Raw genomic sequence first — 25,528 nt, forward strand, 5'->3', positions numbered from 1 at the left:
ACATGACAGCTTTGCTCACACAATAAGACAGGATGATATGTACGGATATGTGCGAGTATGTTTCATGGGTTAATAGGCCACTTCTTTATATCCCACAATGTCTAGTAATTCTAACTAACTACTATTTCGCAAAATTTGCGTAGACTTGCGTTTACTCCCATATTGTCCTTAACAGTGAAGGTTAATTCAGATATATTGTAAATTACACAGAGGTAACACTACAATACATTTCCCTTTACATTCCCTGGTATTGCACAACAGCCTTTGTGCTGAGGCAGTTATGGTTCACAGCCATCACCAGTTCTCTTGTTTCATATTTGGAATGCGCATTTTCTAATATGGTAGGATGAAAATACTCACGGGTAGACGCTTGTAAACAGTGACATGCTATGGCAATCTGACGCATGCGCAGGTGACGACCCCCCCCCCCCCCGCGTTAAAGGAGTTACGGCGACAAATGTATAATAATACTATTTATTCATTTCATTTATCTTAAGGATTACGTCTAAAGCAGTGGTACGTACACTATACAGTATATTGCTACATAACAATACACAACTATTGCTATAGGAGACGGTTAATTTTATAACAAACTATGTAATTAAATATATAGTATCAACATAGATTTTGCACATCATCGATGAACTCTTAGGAAAAACAATGCAAATCTGCTATGCGGCGTTTACCAAATGTGTGTCTAACTGCAGTGTAAGTTGATTGTAAATTCGAGACATACCCATAGATAAGCAAATCCAATTTACAACAGTTTTAATTATCAGTCGATTTACTCAAAATATGCCAATATAAATTTTCCAATTGAACATATCGCTTTGTCTGCAACTCAATATGTCAGATAGAAATAAATCGTTTTATTTCTTTCCCGGTATCCTTTTCCAGTCAATTTATTTCCAAACATTATTTTTTCTGCAACATATCCTAGCATATATTGGTGACTGTATATTTAGCAGTGGGTCGATTGTACTCTCTGTACAGTGATTATTGTATTCATATACTATGTTCGGGCTACCAACAACAGATTAAAATGTTGAAGTGATTACAATACAAGTCTACGGGGCGAAAGGAGGTAAACAGAACGAGTCCCCTAAACATCCAAACAAATACTCTGTCTAGAAGCTTTATTTATGCAGGAAATTTGTAATATATATAATAAACGTTCTATGATCATCCATGAAGTAAACAACGTTGACTGTCACTCTTATTCAGCTTCCGGGGCACTTGGTTTAGTGTTCTACAAAATCAAAGACAACCCCTTATCATTGATATTTAAAAAAAATAATCCCCCTTTCAATAAAATTGTGACTTTTCGAAAAACCAAAACACCCTTTTTTTTAGAAAAACACCAGGAAGATATGCTGTCTTTTCGTTCTGTCCAAATGTCTATGTGCATTTGGTGTGCTTGATTCAGTTAGAACTTCAGTCAACTCAGCAACTCATTTAAAACCAAGAAATATCTGTCAGTATTTTGGGGTTTTATGGCGTACTCGCGAATTTCGAAAAAATATACCACTTCCTTCTCTAAATTCAGAGCGTACATACTGGAAACTCAAGCAGCACCCCCTCCGGATTTAGCTGCCGCGATTAACTCACGTGACTTTAAGCACGCAGGGACATATTGCATGCACAGCTTAACAATAAACAAATATTCATTATGTGCCATGTACACAGCAAGATAACATCCGACAAGTCAGTTTTGATTGTTCCTTATGTTTCCGGTGATAATGAATCATGCATACATCGTGGTCTATGGTAACCATGGACACACAACGATACATTCATTAATCTGTGCACCATATTAAACATATTGTTTACGTTAGCAGCAAAGAGAGTGTTGTGTTTGTCTTTTCCCGTGGCGACTTGGCAAGCTGGGACTCTTTATTTTTAGAGTAACCATCTGCAGTCCAAGTCCCGGTAGGCCTTTTATTTTAATTACATTCTCCACTGTAAAACCGCAACTATTTCACTTCGAAGTGAATGATATGTTTGGTCACTGTATTAAACGATGGCGGATTACTGTCAACGGACGTTCGTATTGCAGCGGTTCTTTTGATCACACGGAAAACACTGTGTAGTCGGAACTATATACTGTATAACTACGCTCCTTATAAAATAGACTGTATAGTTTTAATATGTTATTTTTAAAACTACTTATGACCTCTGATTAATCACCGCACATGCTAAACGCCATATAGATTATGTCCAGCGATCTACTGAATCGAATTATCAAAAATTATCGATCCATCCATTCAATTGATTGCCAAGGTATTTCTAAACGGCAAAGACCCCGTTCTGACCTGTTTATATTGACTTACTGTATAATTCTAATTACGTCTTGACAAATATTCTCCATATAGGTGAAATAGAATGCATAGTATTTATGTCTGATTTCAGTCACAATGTAATTGACCAGTGGATGTTAGTTGCCTCATACCGTAACCTTGTTGACGTTTCAAGTTTGACACATGTTGACGTATGTTGACACATACAAAAAAACAGTTATGGCAGATCAAAATACCTACGAGAGAAATGGACAACAAATCGTGCCGTGTGTATTCACGGCGGTCACGTGACTCCCCAATTAGCGACAGCTGTGATGTAAATCAGTTAGGTCGTAGTCAAGTGATGTTACAGCACATAAACCCATCGCGGTAACCATCACGTGATCATGTTTGAAGTAGTACGTACACATATTTTCCAGTCCCTGTCCCTAGCGTATATACTAGTAGTTGCCGATCATGCCGTTTGTTATATTGCCCTAAATGGTATTTGTTATCTTAGGGTGAAAACAGTCCCTCTATCACCGGTCTGGAAACGCCCATTGTTTTACGTGTGAATCGGCGGGATTAGTGGGCTAACGCTTGTAACGACTCTCCGCGAAGCGCGGTACTATACTGTTGATAGCTTCGAGATACATCGCGTTCAGTGCTGTGATCTATTTTTTAAAGTTTCCAGAACATATTCGATACCTTATACAAATATTTTTTACCAAAGTTGATTCGTAACGTCTTTGTTTTTAAGGAGAGTAAGTTTCGTTGTATACATTATGTTGATGCTCTACGTTTTCTTGTGTGAAATTATGTCTTTTTCACCTTTTGTAATAGAGGGACTGTGTTGTGGCTTGTAAACTGACTCGTTTTTTCTGTTCCTCTCATTAACTGTACATTCTTGACAACATGACAACATTTGTGTTTTTGGTAGATTTGAAATACGTTTAGCACAATGGTCATGTTGAATATACGATTTTGATGATTGTTCGTTAAAAAAAATGACACTTATTTTTAAGAAGTAAACGGTGTTGTTAAAAACAAAATGGCCGCTCCCAGTTACGAATTTGTACACATTTTACTTCGGTAATTTTTGTTTCTGCTTATTTTGTTTTTCAGGCATATTAATTGCAACAACTATGTATATCGGCAACACAATCAATTGAAATACTGTTTAATGTCACAAGATGTATGATCATTGTATTTACGACGGCACCATTTTGGATCACATCATTCTCCCAGTCGTATAATTGTAACGCTAGTTTCTGTTCCGATTACAAGGGAATGGGGTGATTCTCCAATTCCATTTTTATTTGGTGATTAAAGAATCTACTCCTGAAACTAATGGGGGTGGTTTAATTCTGTTTGGGATGTAATAAAGAGTTTAATTTCATAGACAAATTTTGTTTACGTTCAGACAGCAGTTGTGGAGTTTTGACAAGCCTGTGGGCGTGGCAATCAAGCCTCGTAAAAGGTTTCTCCGGTATGTTTTCGGCACTGGTTGAACTACATGGTTTATCTTTATGCACTTCATGGATTTCTTCCTCAATGACGTTTTTTAAAACAAAATCCCAATCAATGTTGTCATCGTCGAATTCGACAAAATCGCCGTAAGCCTTCCACATGGTAATGTTGTGATCGGTGTGCTGGTAATGACGCATGCGCAATGACCCAAATCGCTAAGTATCATGGTAACTTTCAGTGGGTTAATGATATGCACGACTACATCAATGGGAGTTTATTTTCAGGATAACTTGGCGTAAGGTGTCAACGATTTATTTGCCCGTTCCGAGGGTTAGTACAATAGAATACTAAGCGTTTCCAGACCGGTGATAGAGGGACTGTTGGGTGAACCACTGGAGTAACTTGGCAGTTGTTGGTAGTTGCAGCCCGTATTCCGGGCATGGAATTTTACGGAATGTTGTATCTTTGTTTTATAACAATTTTAAGCAAGTAGGGATTTTCATGTCAATAATCGCTATACCAAAGAGCCGTGTTGACGAAGGCTGTTGCCCACATATATAACGTTCGGTGGTTTGTCTTTCGAAAGCTCAAAAGAAGTATAATTTTACATTTGCAAAAGAATGTATGTGTTAGTGACCCTACCCTTATCTCTGAAACGTTCCCAATACAATTACCGTGGACGAGACAATAATTGAAGTCACTTGGTTTGCTATTTGATACGACTGATGACGTTGATCGGCAGATAAGGGAAATGCGTTTTTGACAAGAACGCAGTATATTTTACTATGCCATGACCAGTCACATATGTGTTCATTTTTTTTAAGAAAGCTGCTAGGACAGGTAAATATATTATGTAGCAAATGGTTATGTCCTTGAGAATTATTCAAAATAAGCAGACGTTTTGGACAAAGCGTATTTTTAATGATAAATTTCAATACAACTATTCAAATCTATAATTCACCAGAGATATTTTGTTGCTCTCTCAAACTAACGATCAAAAGTATTGGTAATCAATTGAGGAAAGTAGTTTATGTAATATATTGGGACCAGTGAACTATAAATCAATGTCCGTTGAATGGCGAAACGATATTCAACGGAAAGTGATGTTTAGTCACGGCTTTAATAAAAAATAACGGATATTACAGCACTTACTTAAGTAAACATTACACCACCAATACAATATAGATCAATTGACACTAATTATGATTTTGAATATTAAGAACTTCTAAGTATCTACTCAAGTAAAGGTAATTTGTATATATAAATCTTCTACTAATAACGTGTTTATTTAATACATCACATCACTTCACATTAGATGTATATTTATCATAGATAAATCATTATAAATTCCATGCCTGCGTATTAATTATAATAGTTATATGATATTCAGTTCTATAAGACATGGTATTACAAACGGTATGATTGAAAACATTGATTTTGTTGTCAGCGAAAAAAATAATTCTTTTACTAATATCCGATTCATGCACACAAGAAACAAAACCACACAGATATTTAAAAGGTTAGTATGTGTTCTACTTCCTACTTCTACAGCCGCGAAACAAACGGTAATAACGTGACACTGTGGAAGTTGACGTTTCGGTGTGACGGTGAACGTGACTCTGTCATGGAAGACTACTAAGAGTTGAGGCGGCGCTGTAGGAATAGACTTGGTGATATTAGAGTAGCCCTAGTTTTATCAAGGTAGACGTGGTGCTGTAAGAGTTTGGGCGTCACAGTACGAATATACTTGGTGTTATTGAATGTGGGGCTGTACGAATAGAAGTGACGCTAATATAAGAGATGTGGCCATGTGAACGTGAGCGTGTGTAGACGTGGCGACGTGGGACTAGACCTGGCACTGTAGGAGTACTCTCGGGGTTATTAGAATTGAATTGAATTTATCAGCATTTTTAGAACACTCTAAATATGCAATGTTGTACATGAATAATATAAAGTATAATTTAATCTAGGAATAATTTAGGTGTAAAACGCCCTCAATAGGTGCAGCACCGAAACGGTAAACATACCAATACTAAAATACAAACGATCGTTTGTATCTTAGTGTGCTGATATGTTTTACATCGTTTCACTTGTACCAGTAGTCCGATAGGAAGGAGGTCAAAGCCCGAGTTTTGACAATGCAGTTGCTAGGTGTGAAACCACAGATTTCAAATTTTTATTTTGAAATATCAATGGTTTATACAGAAAACTATTAGACACTGATTTTTTGAACTATGTTAAGTCTTTTGATTTTGTGTGTCTTCTCGAAACATGGGTTGATTCACAATTTGATTTTCAAATTGAAGGGTTTAAAACCATACATAACGCTGGTGTAAAGAAAAAGAAATTCGGGAGGGCCTCGGGGGGAATATCCATTCTATTTAATCAAAATAATATTGCTCAATTTGATATTGAATATATATATAAGGATAGTTATTCAGTATGGTCTCTAATTAAACATAAGGAAAGCCCAGTGTTAATAGTGGCAAGTGTGTATAGGCCTCCTGAAGGTTCTAACTTTATAAACCCATATTTATTTGATCAGTTATAAAATAATTTGGTTACTTTTTCCACTAAATATGATTGTAAGGTAATAATTGGGGGAGATTTTAATGGTCGTACGGGTAATAAAAGTGATAGTTCTGATTGTAATGTGAACCACTTACCTATGGGTGATGTGTTTACTACTATTAATGATATTCCACAAAGGGAATCTATGGATAATGAGTGTAATATATATGGTTTGGAGTTATTGGAATTTTGTAAAAGTACCAATCTTAAAATTGTGAATGGAAGACTCTTTAAACAAACAGGGAGTGGAAATTTTACTTATGTTTCAGGTATAGGCACTAGTGTAGTTGATTATATTTTAACAAGCCCAAATAATCTCTCAAATTTTACGGGTTTTTCCATTGGTAATAGAATTGAATCAGACCATCTATCACTTGAACCTACCATGATGCTGTCTTCCAAGCATGAAAATAGTACTATTGATACTGTCCATCATAATACTGAGAATCTGAACAAACTAAAATGGGATACTAAAAAAGCAAATATTTATAGAAATAATTTTAATTCAGAGGGCATTAGAAATCTAAGACATGAGTTTTATGAGAATGTGATAGAAGGAAATATAGATGACGCAGCTACTAATTTAACTAATATTATTTATACTTGTGGAAAAGATATGGTGTGCAAGTCAAAACAGTTAAATGAGTGTTTTCGAAATTTTTGGTTTGATAAATAATGTTTAGTCACCAAACGTGCTGTCAGTAAAGCGCTTAATCATTATAGACATACAAAAAGTCAGAACAGTCTTGAATATTACCTTCTATCTAAACAATCCTATCAAAAACTCATTAAAGAGAAAAAAGCAGAATTTCAAAAGCTCAGAAGGGATGAACTAATTAACCTGTCTAAACAGAAAAACTCTCATAAATTTTGGCAGAAACTTAAGCAACATAAAATTAATGTTTCAGAAAATATTACTATGGAAGAATGGTCAAATTATTTCACTAATTTGTTTACCCCGGTTCTTGTGGAAAATGAAAATTACAATGATTTTTACGCTTCAATCGAAGATTATATGACTGATTTAGATATAGAGAATATTGGTATACCTGATGTAGATTTGGAATTAGCAGAATTTAACCAACCAATTACTATGACAGAGGTGAAGAAAAATTTGGATTAACTGAAGGCTAATAAATCACCTGGCCCAGATGGAATTCCTTCTGAGTTTTGGAAATTTGCACCTTTAGACATCTGTAATCTGTTGTACAGTCTATATAACAAAGTTTTTGATCAAGGGGCGTTTCCTATAGAATGGAGCAGGGGACTAATTTCCCCAGTGTACAAAAAGGGTTGCAGGGATGACCCAGCAAACTATCGAAGTATAATGCTTTTGAATACTATAAGTAAAGTATACACAAGTATTCTCAGTGATAGGTTAAGTAATTGGTTGAATCGATATAATAAAATAATTGAGGAACAAAGTGGATTTCAAAAAGGTAAATCAACTTTGAATAATATTTTTGTTCTCTATACCCTTGTAGAAAAATATGTTTATACTCTTGGAGCTAGATTCTATTGTGCCTTTATTGATTATGAAAAGGCATTTGATAGAGTACACCATTGTTCATTATTTTATAAGTTGTCAAAAATTGGGATTAAGGGGAAACTGTTTAAATCACTTTATTCTATGTATCAAAATATTAAGGCTGCTGTGAAAAACCCAAAGGGAATTACTGCAGCAGGGTTCTGTTATTTCACCTTTACTGTTTTGCTTTTACATAAATGACCTTAAGAGTGCCCTCCAACAAGGACGGGAATCAGTTGTGTATATAAATACTTTAAAACTTTTTTATTTGTTATATGCGGATGATTTGGTGTTGTTCAGCAGCACACATGTTGGATTACAAAGATTACTTAATAACTTAGTGGATTATTGTCTAAAATGGAGACTGAATATTAATCTGAAAAAATCAAAAATAATTGTTTTCCGAAAAGGGGGTCGTCTGAAAAAATATGAAAAATGGTTTCTGAGGGGTAAAGAAATTGAAATTGTAGCAAAATATAATTATTTAGGCATAGTTTTTTCGAGTTCGGGAAAATGGTTTCAAACACAGAAAGATATCTCGGCGCGAGCTAGAAAAGCACTATGAGGTTGGGGGGACTGCAGCCTGATCTTGCATGCAAAGTATTTGACTGTAAAATATTGCCAATTTTGTTATACGGTAGTTGTGTGTGGGGAATGCGGGGTGTAATAGCTGACATAGAAAAAGTACAAAATAAGTTTTGTAAATTTCTATTGAGAGTTAGTTTCAACGCTTCCAATGCTGCAGTAAGGGGTGAATTAGGAAGACACTCAGTTAGAGTCTATGTTAATATTGAAATGGTCAGATTTTGGCTGAAACTGATTCAAGAGAATGGCTCAACCATTTTAAAGGAATGTTATAATTATCTATACCATAGAGCAGAAGGGGAGTCTAGGTGTTGGGCTTTAGTAGTAAAAAATATTTTATGTACATCTGGTTATGGACATGTTTGGTATGAACAAAGAATTGATAATAGCGAGATGTTCTTCAGTGAATTTAAAAGAAGATGTTTTGATATATCTAGACAGAATTGGTGTGCAGAAATTAATAAAAATGTAAAGCTTCAAACATATTGCATGTTTAAACAAGATTTAATATATGAAAGATATCTTACTGCTATTTCGTTGGCTACTCCTATCTATTCATGTGCTATAACTAGACTTAGAATTTCCTGTCATCCCCTAGAAATTGAAAATGGTAGAACATTGGGTATTCCACGTGACCAAAGATTATGTCCATTTGGTTGCAGGGTCACAGAGGACGAATATCATTTTACTATGGTTTGTCCAAAATATGAAGCACTTAGACAAAAATTCTTACCAAAATATTATTTTTCACCACCAACCAAGATGAAATTCATTGCATTGCTACAGAGTACTAACTCGTATATTTTACTAAGTTTGGGTAAATATTTGTTTAAGAGTTTTCATTACAGAGAAACTGAAATGGAAGTATGATTTGAAGTATATGTATCTTGTAATTTTAAAGCGACCGTGTGTAATTTAAGTTTTGAAATGTAACAGTACTTTAGGCCGGTGGCCATATAGTGCGGAATAAAGAAAATAAAATAAATAGTCCGATAAAGATAACAATGTAAAGTCAAGACAAACAAGAAAAATAATTGTAAGACATCGAATGTCCGTAAACCTGCATTTATTATATTGGACTACATGTTATAAGACGACAGCTATTATATGGCGTATTTAACAGTACTACTATAATGATTCATTGCAAGTGACACCATGTCATGTCAAACGATACATTTACTCAATTTATACTAGACATAGTGAAGGAATCATTGAGAAAGCCTGTTTTATTCACATCATTATATTAGCCACCACTCTAAATGATTACAAAAAAGATATAAATCAAACTTTGGCATATTTCCAATCAGTACACAATCTAAACATGGTATGTTTTCGACATGCAGAAATAATTTGAATATATTGGGTTGTTGTACTATACATTTAGCCTTTTGTCTTTTGTATTTTTAAACCAAATTAAATTGTTTGCACACTTCAGGTAGATATTTCTGTGAAGACTGGATCTTCATGCTAATGTACTTCATGCTAACATTTTCGGATTTGTCATACTGAATTATTCAGTGCAAATGAGATTCCCAAACTGACGAAAGTCCTTATCATTATAATCTTGCCAATTATTTAACACTGATTCCCTTGATAGCGCTAATTTCCAAGTGTTAGTTCTCACAGAAATATAAATCGATGTGATTTATAAAATATTTAATATGGAAACTCTTTTGCAGCGCGTGTTCGATTTTTCATGTATTACAAACAACGTATTTCACACGCGTTGTATACGTCACTATGAACACTACATCCAACACGCCGCGGCACAACAATCAACACTCTTCAATTATGTTATTCATTAGTTTGCAACGTGGAATTAAATTCCAGTAGATCTGTTGACGGACGCTTGGCATTTAGACGATATCATGTTAGGCAATGGCATTATAACGTTGCATTTTCAACTCATTTGGACACAGCATATCGGTTTTACATTAAATTATTAAAATTGATGTGTGATTTGATTCATTCAATACCTTTGCAGTAAAACTCAACTGAATTGATGAAAATAATATTCATATTAAAATAACTAAAATCCAATTTCAGGAAACAAAAGCAAAAAACTACCGGCTACTACACATTACAGGACCCGTCTTATATTACTAGTAATTTTGAGCAATCATAAATTGTTTCTCTGCTGTTTGGCATTCTGGTTTTAGGATGTGAAATAGACCTGAACGTTGTCCGTCCATCGTGTGATGTATCGTATATCTCATCGACTAACACATGAGAACAATTCGTCTATATTGAATTGCAATAGTAACGTGCGTTAGTAACTTTTCGTCACTTTCTGTAGTTACTTTCCGTCGCGTGATCTAGTAACTTGCTGTCATTTGTTACAGTAACACGCACTTGCTATAGTAAGTGGTAAAACATTCGAAATAATGGAGGGAGGACCAGTGCAATTTGTTTCGCGTTGTTTTATCTGAACAATTTTCTTGAATGTTCCCTGCAACAGTTTGCATGCAATTTTGGTTTTCTCTCTGTCATGTATTTTGTTTTCAAGTCTTCCAGCTAGCTTCCATGATTTCAATTGACCGACTCCTAATCTGCCGTTACTTGCTTTTACATGCCGTTACTGGTTATTTTAACTAGCTGTTCTTGGTGTTGTAACGTGGCCCCAGTTGTTATAGTAACTTTTCATTATATTAGTTAGTTACTTTATTTAGGTAATTGCCATCACATGTTTTAGTTACAGTAACTTGCCGTCATTGCTATAGTAACATGCCGCCACATGCTGTAGTAACGTGTGATCTCTTGTTATCGTAACTTACTGTTCTTGTAATTAGTAAGTCAAATCACTTGCTATATTAGCGTAGATGGTCTTGTAGGTAATTAGGTTATGAATGCATGCATGTGACCATGTTGCTGTATTAGTGAGACAGAGCATATAAAACTCTATTACTCCTTTTGTAAATCAAATTTAGTTGATAATTATTTATTAACGCATAATAGGTACATTCTCAAAAGTTATATTATTGCGTATATTAGTAATGAAATTAACTATTATACCATGTATACACGGTTCAACGTGTAGCGATGTATCAGTTCCGTTCTTCAATACGCCCGTGGTAAGAAATAGTGATTCAATGAAATGGTTATTGTCAAGTACAATTCATTATCTTTTATTACTGATAACACTAACACTAACACTGTGTATTGTATTGTACCATTATCTGATTGTGCAAGATTTGGATTTCCTTGAAAGATATACGGATTTGCATATTCATACGTAATTTAAATGAGGGACACTTACACACGAAGACGATAGTTTATTTACGAACACGTCCCTGAAACCATTTTATAATACGTAATAGGTACATGCACATATAAGAGCATACAAATAGTGATCGAATAAATGTGGAAATGCCTGGTTACCCCGTTACATTGTTTAATAGTAAGTCTACATTCATTAGAGCAATGGACAAAAATACACCACGGGGAATTATTATTGTACAGGTAGTTTGTAAATGTTAAACGTTTCAAGTTGTGTGTCTCATGTAAACGGCTTTATAGTCATGTCGTTTTTCACTACTGAACGTTAAGTCATAGTAGGTAGGTGGTAATCATAGTCCTTAGTATTATTCATTCTAACCAGACGTACAGACAGATCATCAGTGTAATATGATTTTTTATCAATCTAAACCATGTTAAATCAATAATAATCCATGCGGGATTCATGTAGAATAATAACACGACAAATCACAGAAACCGAGTCTCATTTTCAAAGTATACCAGAAAGCGAAATTAGTTAGATCTACTTTGGCTAATTGGAATCTAATTAAGCTACAATTTTAGGCAATTCAGTGCGCTTTAACCTTACGCCCAGTAAAGTAATTCATCATCGGCATGGGCCTCATAGTGCGCTACTTTCAAAGGGATATATGCTTGCTTTGATAACAATCCATACTAATTCCTAATTGGTCTTTTCAAATCCAATTACATCCTGAAAAGCAATGTCCACATTACAACATAATACAGGTAATCACCTGAACTGTCACTCTCAGCAATGTCAGTAGTGATGACTATATCATATGAATCAATCTGATATATAGTGTTCTCTTTAGAACCCAAAATAGACAAAATCAAAACAATAGTCATGTCTATTGTGGTGGATTGTTCGATAAATTTGGATTAAGTCCTGTGCTTAGCTTGTTTCATATTTCGAATAAAACGCTAAAAACACAATCTCACCCAAACCCATGGAACTGCTCGGCGATGTATGGCTATCAGTCGAAACAATTCTGATCCGAATATCTTGCGAATACCGTAGTTGTTGCATTTAATAAAGTACACATAATACTTGATATGTCGACATTGTGTTGTAATATTTCAGTAACATTTTCATCTCATAAGCTTGTCATAAATATAAATATGAAATATACCAAGAAAAATGAAATAAAAACATGCCGGTTCACATATAATATGACGCCTGAAAGTATTCAGTTTTCAGGTTTTTCTATAATAAAGCGTATAATAAAGCTTATAAGTCTACCGCATGAAGGGTGTTTCTAAAAGCTCTACCCAAAGATAAAACTTGTTGGCATATATTTGAAAGCATTCATTGATATCTTATATACGGACATGAACATATAGTTCAATTAATTATTTTGCTATGCGTTAATGTAATACACGTACACAGGCATTAAGAAACCCATTTTCTATCTTGTTATCGCGAATTACTACGCTAAACATAGAAGCACACCATTTTAGCTTTATCTTGCTTTTTGAACTTGGGTGGCGATCATTAATTTGCTGAGGCTGTTCCACACGTACTTCCTACTTGGCGGTGTTAAGCACCGATTTTAAAAACAGCTACCGAAATATGCCTTTGAAGAACTGAATCTGGTGATTTGGTATTCACTGTGATCGGAAAAATACCTCGTTATTACATAATCATTAACAAATTTTGGTTTAGATTTTGGCATTTTTAAGTGCGGTTTTTCATCTTTCCATTTTTTCTACACTCCATGTAATACACCGGATGACTGCTAATATGATATACTGCAACCTCGCCATACTAAGGTTTTTCGCATCAACGCCAGTACAACATTTACGAGCGTGTGTTCTGTTTTGTGTCTAGTTGCATATGATGTCTTCGATAATCAAGCAACGAAACATTTCTGTCAGCCTAATAGCGCCAATAAAGCTGATTATGGTTATTAACATAATTTCAAAGATTAAATTGATTTAAATTGTCTCACAGTAGGCAAGTGGTCGGATAATGATCTATATCATAATTCAACATTTTTGTCGGACGACACGCATGCAGTTATTGCCTAGCTACAAGTTTAGCGTGATTGCGCTTTTCTTGTTGGCCGTGATCATTACTGTATCATCTGCATATGAAAATTTGTGCTTACAAGTCTTAGTAGGGGATTTGGATTATAACACGATCTAAATCCAATGTTAAGCCTATAAACGTTCCATTGATTTTAGTGTAAAATCCCTTTGTTAAGTACAACAACAAATATTTCTTTGGTGTTTGTGAGCTCTTGTGTGATTGGTCAATGCATGGACAGCTCTTCCACTTCCGTGTTTTACTCCCTATCAATTTGGGCCCTGTTTAACCATAGACAGTATAGTAGTATAGTAACACCATGGAGGTAATAAGATTATTACCTCCATGGTAACACCAAAGTCAAACGCCGTATGCCCAACGCAAGCTGGGCTTGAATATTATAATGAGCAAGTAAACAATGACGTGTTATTTACTTCGATGCGATGTCACTACTTTCGTATCGAACTACAAGTATCTTTTCACAAACGAGTCGTTTTCTTTCCGCAATACACATCTTTCGAACACACAATAGTTATCAGATGTAAATATTACTTTTAATATATATGTTCCTGTCTAATTGAATAAAATTATAAGTTAGTTTCAGACGGCAGTAATGTTTCCGTACATGCTATATTCAGTTTGTACCACGTTTTCGACAAAATATTTGAATATTTTTGTTTTCATGATGGATGAATCATTTTATTATGTTATTGTTTACCGACTATGCTCGTTTTTTATTGTTCTCTGCCACGCATTTTTTTTTAAACAGACTTTGAATCCGTATGTTCTCCCGTCTGTCACCATCTTGACTATAGCTCACACTCTTTCAACCGGAATTCCTGTCTAAGGTTGTACCCCGTTTTCGACAAAATACTCGAATTTTAGTTGTTATGATGCATGAAACTTCAATTTTTTTTATTTTCACCGACTATGCTTGTTTTTTGTTGTTCTCTGTCTCGCATTTTTTTTAATAGACTTTCATTCCGTCTTCCGTTTTCACGTCTGTCACCATCTTGACTACACGACCAGTCCTTCAGCCTGAATACACGTCTACCTACGTTATACCCTGTTTTTATTAATAATTTCAACAAAATAACTCGAATACTTGTGTATAAATGAGGCACGATTGTCTTTATTATTTTATTTTCACTATTTTCGGTTTTTTGTTAGCGTTTCAAAGGGTTTCTTTTACGTGACGATCAAGAAAACGCAAATCTTCGCTATTTTCGATGTTGATGCCCACATTTTTGTGCATATTTCAAACTACAGTGTCCATAAAAAAATACTTACACAATTTTTAAATTCATACATAAGGTTTCCAAAAATATATAGTTTTGTGGACAAGGGAGGTCATCTTGGTTGCCTAATTTACTAATTAAAATACATGTCAGGTAAACTGCATCTCTACCTTAACGAGAAATCGAAATAAACATTTAGTTTATGTTAACGGTTAGTTTAAATCAGCTTAACTTTTTCCAGCCTACCCTGCTACAATAGAATCGCTGGAGTTGCTTGTCCTTCCTACTATAATGTCTATGGTTTACAGTGTCCATAAAAAAAATACTTACAAAATTTTAAAATTCATACAATAAGGTTTCCAAAAATATATAGTTTTGTGGACAAGGGAGGTCATCTTGGTTGTCTAATTAACTAATTAAAATACCTGTAAGGTAAACTGAATCTCTGCCTTAACGAAAAATCGAAATAAACATTTAGTTTATGTTAACGGTTAGTTTAAATCGGCTTAACATTTTTTCCAGTCTACCCTGCTACAATAGAATCGCTGGAGTTGCTTGTCCTTCCTACTATATTGTCTATGGTTTAACTCCGGGGTTACGTCCAAACGCCAAACGACTGGAGATCTGTGTTAAAAAATAAACCTTTGTTGTTGTGGTGTACGCAATAAGATGAACTACTTATGTTTTTAACATCATTTCACCTATTAACCATTCACCCTTAGACGTGATAATTTCATTTCAATAGTAAAAATCCGTTCTCAAAAATCCAAATAATCACAACCTCACCGAAATTCATTTTCCATTGTTACCCACAAGCCACACCCAGACCATTCATCAAAACGAGTGGTCTGGGGTATACTAGTACTCCGACCCATGCCGAGGACTTCCTGTTTGTAATGCTATATGATAAATCAGATTAACTATCACGTGAAACCAAATGAAAATCATTCTAAAATAACGTACTTATACCCAATTGATTCTGGATTCATTGACCAGAGAGAAAGAAATGACATTTGCAATAATAATCGACGTGCAGGTCCGGGTAGTAACGTTCGGTTGACGAAATAAACGATACAACAGTACTGATTGGACCTACATGAATGCTAATCTATTTCACATACTAGTAACCAAATGTTGTTGTTTTTTTGCTGTCGTACATTATCTTCGGTAATAACTCCGAAAGTGAAGTCTTACATCTTCAGCAGAACGTAGCCGTTAAAACTTGCAAAACGAGTCTGTTTCGATCGATCATCGCTATTTTTTGACTCATTTACATGTAAAAAATACGAACGGTGTCAATATTTAAAATTGCATTTTGTCTGTCTCTAGCGTGCCTCAGAATGATATAGATCTTGGCCGATCGTATTTTTACAAAGGACCTGAATGTACAGCACTAATTTCACCCAACCTCCTGCTCGCTTCTGCTTTTCGATTATCATTTTTAATCGCTTTTGCAACCGCCTGTTGACTAATTTTCGCTTATTTTTTCGAGCGCGCGAACCCAGAAATATCGCCCGTCCGCATGCTCGCATTTTAAATACATGGCCGTGGCATCAATATGTTCCTGGTGTCTCTGCTCTCTGCCCTAAGGAGTTAGCATTGCCTGTATCACGTAATTGTCTCGATAATCATATTGTTGAAACGAGGTAGCAGCACTGGGATTCAAGCGGAACACATTCCCGCTCTAAACAGCTTGTTGTGGAACGTTCACATAACAAGAGGTCACAGTTCAAGTTACGTTCGCGAACGAAACAAAGTATGATGGTTTGGAAGTGTCGTTCGAAATTAAATAATGGTTAATACTCGTTGAATCCACAAACTTTAGCACTAAAACAACCATTTCGACAACTCATGTGCCAGTGTTCAGTGTTTGAACAAGCGGCCAGTGTTTTTAATAAGCGAGTGAGAAAAAAAAGGGATAAAAACATGGTCGTTTTTCCGGTCGGAAATTAAGCGATATGCTGTTGATTAAAATGTTATAAAAGCGAAATATTAGGCGGAATGAGTATTGATGCTCATTTATAGCTTGACATGCGTCACCAAATGGGGATATGGTTAGAGTTGGTAGTACCATGGAAGGTACTAATCCATGATAGTGCCAGTACTAGTATACGCGGGGAGGGAGTCCAGAGAGGGAACAGCCAGCATCCCTTTTACGGGAAAACGGGAAATCTCGACGGATTTGTTTCGTTCTCACATGTAATATTAGGTTTTGCGGGCTTCTGAGTTCAAAAAAGATGACTAAATCAACCAGAAAGCAAGCGTTTAGAGACATACCTATGCAGAAGTTGGTTTGCCAGTACCTAATCCATTTTTAACACCTAGGCTACTCTATTGACATTGGTTGTTTATTTCATGGATTTGGCACTTGAGGTGACTGATAAGCCGTGTCGAAAACGTGCACAAAACCACCATTCTGTGCACGTTTTCGACACGGATTAAAAACCAGTTGTAAGCACAAATTTTCATATGTGAATAAAAAAGTCAATAAAAGAAAATAATATTATTCGCATTCTTGTTTTGATTCATCCTGGCTGACGAAATTAATTGACTTGCATTATTTGCTTAGACACTTTGATACAACAATGAGTACAACTGAACAAAAGAATAACGTATTGATTTCATTTTGATTAAGCCAAAATTGCCACATAAACAAATGTATAATGACAATGGGGAACGTAAAGATAGAATTATATATCATATACACGGTAATACACTTCTCCGTTTTGGCCTCTGTTTTCTTTGCAGAACTCTGTAAATCAATATGATTGCTTAAACATAACATGCGCTGTGTACACGTCATGTGTGTGGCATATCAATGTAATTATCATCTCCTAAAGTCACAATATGCAATATATAAAAAAAAAAACACATTTGTGTACGAAGTAGACCCTTTAGAACATAGTCACTAATTCCGTTACAGTATATCACTTCAATTGTATAGGTTGAAAAAGAGAAACAATCGATTTCCCAATAATTCCCAATAATTCTGAATATTTTCGCGATTCTTGATACCAGTCATAAGTTAAATACAATATTCATTCGTAGTTTGATAGTATCATTATTATTAGTAGTGTACATACTCACAAAACACACTGTGCTGTGCTGTGTACACTGAGGATGAAATAACGGACATTTGAATGATGCTGACACCAACTGAAATACACTGGCTGATTTAGACGTAAATTAAACTGTATTATACTATATAGCACATAATAGTTTGTCTAATTATTGGAATGAAATCTAATCTTCACTATAATAATATATTAGAAAGCAAAAAGACTTTCACTACACGCATATCAATATATGTAGGCTATAGAACCTACGAATCGCTGAGCTTAGAAATCTACTTCATGATTAGCATTTCCATTTAATGTTACTACTTTTTCGCCGGAAATTTACAAATGAGAATGATACACTATATGCACGAAAAAAGTCACTGTGAGAGAATGTGACGTCAGACTACAGAACAGTCTTCGACAATGGTGATTTCAAAAAACAACTACCCCGCAAATTAGACAATTTAATCATAGACAGTATAGTAGGAAGGACGCGCAACTGCGGTAAACATCAAAGTGAAACGCCGGATGCGCAACGCAAGCTGGGCTGGAATATTCTAATGAGCAAGTAAATATTGACGTCCTACTATACTGTCTATGATTTAATGTAGGACACCAAAAATAACAATATTGTCATTTTCTTTATTTCTACATATTAGATATGTCATGTTATTATCAGAATACTCAGTTCAGACAATATCAAACAATAAAATACAGTGACAATAGCATTTGTTTGTTTAAGGGCATGTTATCAACACTGTTGAGGGACAGTGGGGCACGGATATATCCCAATATCTTCAAAGTTTGCTTGATGACATATGGGGAGAAAAACAAATGTATTGTGTCTTACAAGGTATTAGAGGTATTAAAATAACTGTCAATATTTCAATATTTTTGACAAATGCGTTTTCATTGTAATTGTGTGGGTGGATTTTTGACATGATATATTGCTACTGCTATATGTGCTAAGCACATGTTAAAAAAAACTCACGTGTAGCATTCTAACATAAGTCACACAATGTTCAAGTCAGGCATTACTCGAGAAATCCTGCACAAATGATTGAAGCATTGTTTTTATCAGAATATAAACATAGTCAAGTAAACAATTAAGAGGAAATGGGCGTTGTTGTTATTGCTGATTTTAATATATATTGCACTGTCAATTAATGCGTTGCTGTCTGGCGAGGATTCTAGGTTTTTCGTGGATACTATTATAAAACTGATGGATTCGGTCTAGACTAGTTTCTTTCTGAACTGTTCAGATTCTGTCTCATTTACTCATCACCATTCCCATGTGTATGTGAAAATAACAGTCACGCATTGCGTAAATACATTGTAAGACGTGTTTCGTCGAGCACGTGACAAGACATACAGTCAGTGCATAGTAATGTGTGGCTGTTTGATTTCACCGATATTTTACATCGTAATAAATGTATATCTATATCTACGACACAGTAAAATATGACTGTCAGTTGTCAAAGTTGTTATAGATTTATATCATAGTGATATGTAGATGCTAGCTATCATATATTTATGAATTGTGTGACACATAATAATAATAATTGAATCTCCAGCATTCAGCCTCATGTTTTAGGTGGTCATCGCCATTATTCTAATGTGCCCCAATGCTTGGTTAACGACTCTCCATACTGTTCGATTCTTTTCTGTCCCGAGTGTACTTTTGTCTACAACATCGTCCTCTGTTTTTCTTGTTTCAATTCCCGTACATTGTTGCTATTATATTTGCAGTCTAGCAACCTAACCATCCAATTTCCATGTGCATTTCTTGTCTATTTTTATTATGTCGTTGACTCTTGTTTAATCTATCAACCAAAACTTTACTGCTTTGTGCGTGTGGTGCCAATTTTTCCATGCCACTCATTGTCATCAAGCATGGGTGGTTGACCTAAGAGGTGAACCATAAAAAACAGGATACGGCGATGGTACAATTGAAAAACCAAATGCACATGAAAAAACGTAGGACAAATCAAGCTGGAATTAATAACAGAAGAAGTCAAATTCTGCACGACTGAGAACAAAATACAGGAATTTATTAAAGATAGCACAAAACTGAGTAAAGGAAGGAAATGATTTTAGTTCAACCCCTATTTGTAATTTCTACTATTGTTTTCCATTCTAGATTACACTTTTGGTCTAATTCAGACTTTCATTTTTGACGTGTGGTTGTTTTCAGGAGTATTCTTGTTACTCAATCAACATCATTCAAAGATAACAGACCCCACAGGACTGCAAAGTCCAATATAATTGTGTGGGTATGTATGTGTATAGGCAAGTAGTTAAAAGATTGAAATCAGACAAACGTTTAAGGTTATAACTATACGCCAATTAGTATATGTTCAGTAACTTTCGTTAAGTAAAGTGAGGTGAAAGGTTGGTGACCTTGTATACTTAACGTCGTGTAGACCACGCGGTATCATTGTTATTGACGTTTTCCATTGATGAATGGCCAATCTGTGGAATGTAGTTTTCACTGAACATTTAAATGAAAAGGGACAGAGATGAGTTCTACCTTTTATGTTCTAAAAATTCTGAATCTTGATCGCAAAAAGTAAGAAATGTCTTCTGTATTTTTTCTCCCCCAGGCCTACAAAATCATAATGCTTTACCATACCATATGCATATATATTGGCGTCAACAAGTGTTTCAATTTCAAATAGCAACATATGCTGCAACTATTCCAATTTTCAGCTTTACGAAGCCGAAGTTCTAAAATCCGTTTGTTCGTCAAAATAGGGAATTTGCAGTCTTGCGAACAACTAGATATGACGAATGCACAAACATGAACGCACATCGATACATGAAAGGCAGGACATGTACTCTAAGCTATATATCGAACTGAAATATTATGACTCGAATATTATGTATTATTACTCCAACTGTTCTCGCGAAGCCATCCGACATATATTAAAAAATAAAACACTTACAAATTAATGAGCACCAATGATTATACTTTCATATGATTGTGAATATATTGGTCCAAGTGTGCATTAACATTTAGAAGACTGGACACATGTCATTTGTATCGAATACATTGTGATCTATTAATAAGGAAGGAGAGTTTACCTGCCGCTCCACGGAATACATAGTATACATATGGTGTTCCATGAGATATATGGTTGTTTCTATTGAACATGAACAGTTTTTAGATTATATAGGCATTCAGGCACACATGAGTGTCACCCCTTTATGTTTAAAACAAGTGTTTACAAGAAATACAATGTCTAATAGGCTGTTATTAAGTCCAATACAAGAACAACCAAGCGTTACACGTGTGTGTTGGGCATTTGTCGAGGTACAAAATACTCAGCTAGGTCAACACATCTACGTCATACTGTGTTATATTTTATTTAATAAACTGCGTTTGATTTATGTGCAATTGTAGTGTTTGGCCTTTTTCAGAAACATTTATGGTAGTGCGCCCTCAAGTGTCACATATTGTCGCGCGTTCGGCAAAAGGACAATGAGTGATATATGGACGATAGACGATTAATATGAACGTAACGTTTTCTCTGTGAAAATCGTGCCTATAAAGACACCTTTTTACAGACTTGCTTATCTTTGCATGCTTTGTATATTGACCCCGACATTGTATTGATTGATAACGTATTAATTTAAGTGAACGTGTCACAACGTTCAAGAAAATCTAAAAAAAAAACTTGCGTTTTGTTGCTGATGATTAAATTATATGTTTTGTCATACGATTGTATAATCATATATGAATAACTTATTTATTTACGCATAAAACTACTACTACAACGAATAAACACATCCCAACATATGTGGTCTGCGAGTTTCAGTTTGTTTACAATGTCCACACCCAACGTATTAAGTCTACACGTTCTAGCTCATTCGCTATATTTACACTGAAAATACACATTCTAATTTATGTTGACCACCCAACTATAGGGATTACACAATACTCTTCACTTACTATGTCCACATCCAAACTTTGGAGCCTACAAGTTCAATTTCACTTACATGTCCACACCCAACCTGTGGAGTCTATAAGTTCAAGTTCACTTACTATGTCCACACCCAATCTGCGGTGTCTATAAGTTCAGGTTCACTTACTATGTCCACACCAATCACCTATGGAGTCTACACGTCACTATCTCATTATATGTGCAAAGGAATGTAGTTTATATACGAGTTTGTTAGGTGACTCGATCTTATCGTCTCTAAACTAGGATGCATGTATAAACTTGTAAATGATATGAGACGTCTGTTTGGCAATATAGTGTGCTAAAAATTTGTTAACATATTGTGTAATTATTGTATATTTGTATATGTCGTGGGCATTAATTAATTTCTCCTTACAGTTTGCACTATTTTATTTTGATTGGTGTATTATCACTTTTTAAAAGTTTTCTAATTGTAACCTTTGTGTGGTGTCAGATTTGCGGCTCATAGTTCCTTGCTCTAACGCGACATTATTAAAATAAAGCGACAGAAACACTGTGTCGTAATTATACGTAATTATAACAGCCATACTCAAAAAAATTACGACATTTATTTACAGGTGTCTGTACAAGCGACATGTGCAACATTAACAGCTATGACAGTGGATAGGTACTACGTTATTAGTCGACCAATCCGCTCAAGGCATGATCGTACACCGAAAATGGCAATCATTGTTAATGTCCTTATTTGGATAGGTGAGTATACACGTCATAGGGGATACACGTCGTACTTACAGCAATGTGAACTGACCTAGCTTTGGGAACACACGTCACATTCTGTAGTTGGGGGGGGGGCATATATTACTAGGTCGCACGTCATACACACAATAGTAGAGTTTACGAACAGCTCCCTAGCACGTGCTAAGATGTCAAATAGCCCGTGCTAAGCTTTTACACACGTTTTCTTAGCACGAACTAAGAACACTAAGTACGGATTAAATCTGGCCTGTTTTAAGACCTGGTCCGGATCCTTAGAACGGGCTAACGAGTGTGCGCGAAAGCTTAACTTAAATGTTAATTTTGAAGATTTACTATTATATTCATAATTATTCATTTCGGTATGCAATTTCCGACATGTCAATCAACGTGATCACGTTAAGAGATATTGATCTCGAGAAAAGATGAACTGACGATGCGACTCCGTGCTACTTGTTATTCTGCAATCCGATCTGTCTGAATTTGCTTTGGTATTGTTTTATAACCGTAGAACTAAAACATATACTTTCCTAGTTACTGTACTTTGTAATCATAATTAAAATGACTGAAGATTTTTGTGTATTCATAGCAAGATTGGGCGTTCCTTATCCCATGCTAAAAACGTTTCGTACTATGCGTGAACGCAATTGGGTCTATCCGATATGTAAACATATGAGATTACCTACACAGACCCTCTATAGACCGGTCTGGAAACGGCTATTGTTCAAAGGTGTGAATGGGACCAAATCTGAAACAGTGCGGGATACGCCTTTCCGCGAAGCATGCTCAGCTGATCACTGTATCCTGTTGCTGTTTGCGCTTTGCTGCCCATTTCAAAAGTCAAAAGTAAACGTTTTCCATCCCGTCGAAGCTATTTTTTGTTCATCGCTATTGAAACATATCAGTACAATTCGATTTGAAATTTATATATATTTTTTCATTATTAGACTAACTTTTTCATCGTTAATGTTATGAGGTCAGTTTGTTTTTCGTGCCAGAAACGCTCTCGATGTATGTACGTAAACACTACTATACCTATGGGACCGAACGTCTTACTCACGTGGCTGTGGTCAAACATCATACAGACAAAACTGTTAGACACACGTCTTATGCAAATTTGCTTCACGATCACAGCAATCCCAGACTTTTCATAAACTACACAATCTTATTCATTTAGAACCTACTCATTGACCACGTTTAAATAGTTGTGTATTGTTCTTTGCAGGTTCTTTTTTATTACACGTTCCAATAGCCATGTATTTCCAGGTGTATAAGGAAGGGACTATGACTATATGTACGGAGTTGTTCCCGTCTGTGCTGTCGTCAACTATCTACCAGGCGTATAGTTTAGTAATGCTGTATCTACTGCCGCTGTTCATTATTGCTATCTGCTATGCATTTATTTTAAAACAAGTGTGGAAAGTACAATCTTTAATTATATATGACGATGGTCTTGCGAAACAGACAATGAACCGAAAGAAAAAAGTGACTCGCACTGTACTCATCGTTGTTCTTTTGTTTGCGGTTTCGTGGGGTCCCATCCAGGCCGTCAACTCTTGGCTACGATTTGATATGGGGAATTACCCATTTGAATCAGTGCCTCTGGCATATTTTAGAATATTTTGCCTTTGTCTCGCGTACTCCAACTCCTGTGTCAACCCATTTGTGTACGCGTTCACGGGAAACAACTTTAGACGATACTTCAAAAGAATATTTCATATAACGGATGGCAGTAAGAAGTTTGACAAATATCACACCACTGTTGTGTACAGTCGTCATGGTAATGGCAGAAAGGTCAATAATGACGCAAGAAAACCGCTTGAAGAAACTTCCATTTGACATTTTCCTGCATTAATTTTATCAAAATGAAATTGACATATTAATTATAATACTATTGTATAATTATAGTAACCAACACTCACTATTCCATTATATCGAACAGTTATGCAATGGTGTGGTAGGAAATTAATTACAAACACTATAAAACTAGTGAGTACTGCCTCCATTACACTTACACTGCAATGTAATTCTCCCAGTGAATAGCGATGTTCTGGAATTATAGAGGAAATGCAGACTTACAAGTCTATCATTGTACTACACAAAAGTTAAACAGTAGTGTTACACAAATTGTTAGCAATTGTATATATGTAAATATTCTCGTATATTCTCTGTTCGATCTGATTGGGTACTCACACATTGTCGTGTTCATGTAGCTTACGAAATACAATTATTCTGACTCAATGTAAGTATTTGGAGTTCATCGACATAACGGGTAGTTTAATCACATCCTGCCGACGATCGAATTATAATATAAACAGTATAAATTATGGTATTCCCTGTGCCAGAGTACATGATTTTACTAAAATCTGTTAATAGCTTATGGATTTAGTGCCAATCCATTGCCATTTGCAATAATCAATCGTACTGTATCATATATGATTCAGCTTATAACACGGCATTTCACCTGAACTGGTACGTATTGAACAGTTTGCACTTGTCATCTTCGCTGAATATGTGTTTTCTTGTAATGACAATATTATTGTAACGTGGATATGTCTTTATCTTCTCAATCAATAAATGGTCTCAATATGAATTTGTGTAATTTGGTTCATCTGTATTGGTTAAGCATTGGGTTATGGGTCAAATGAACGGTAATTACCGATCCTTTGTAATATACAGCAGCGGGGGTTACATAACAACACATCGCGCAACATGGCAAACATAAATAGCTCTTCTTTATGATCTGCCTTGAAAATTTCTGTGGAACTACAGCCCATTTCGGGGCGGGCCTACGTCAGCGAGCGTTCTATCTTTCTTGGAGGCGCACTACTGCACCATGTATTT

General features: G+C 35.3%; 1 protein-coding gene across 1 annotated transcript in view; it reads left to right on the forward strand.

Moving 5' to 3' along the window:
* Positions 1-25,277, forward strand: part of LOC100375977 (G protein-coupled receptor 54-like) — a 41,520-nt gene extending 16,243 nt beyond the window's left edge. Inside the window, exons 2-3 of the mRNA XM_078011509.2 lie at positions 22,549-22,684; positions 23,910-25,277. Of these exons, the coding sequence (XP_077867635.1) occupies positions 22,549-22,684; positions 23,910-24,523 (750 nt within the window). The 3' untranslated portion in view covers positions 24,524-25,277. The remainder of the gene's footprint in view (positions 1-22,548; positions 22,685-23,909) is intronic.
* The last annotated feature ends 251 nt before the right edge of the window (positions 25,278-25,528 follow it).

Source organism: Saccoglossus kowalevskii, chromosome 13 (assembly GCF_978046115.1).
Source record: "Saccoglossus kowalevskii chromosome 13, keSacKowa6.1, whole genome shotgun sequence".
NCBI lineage: Eukaryota > Metazoa > Hemichordata > Enteropneusta > Harrimaniidae > Saccoglossus > Saccoglossus kowalevskii.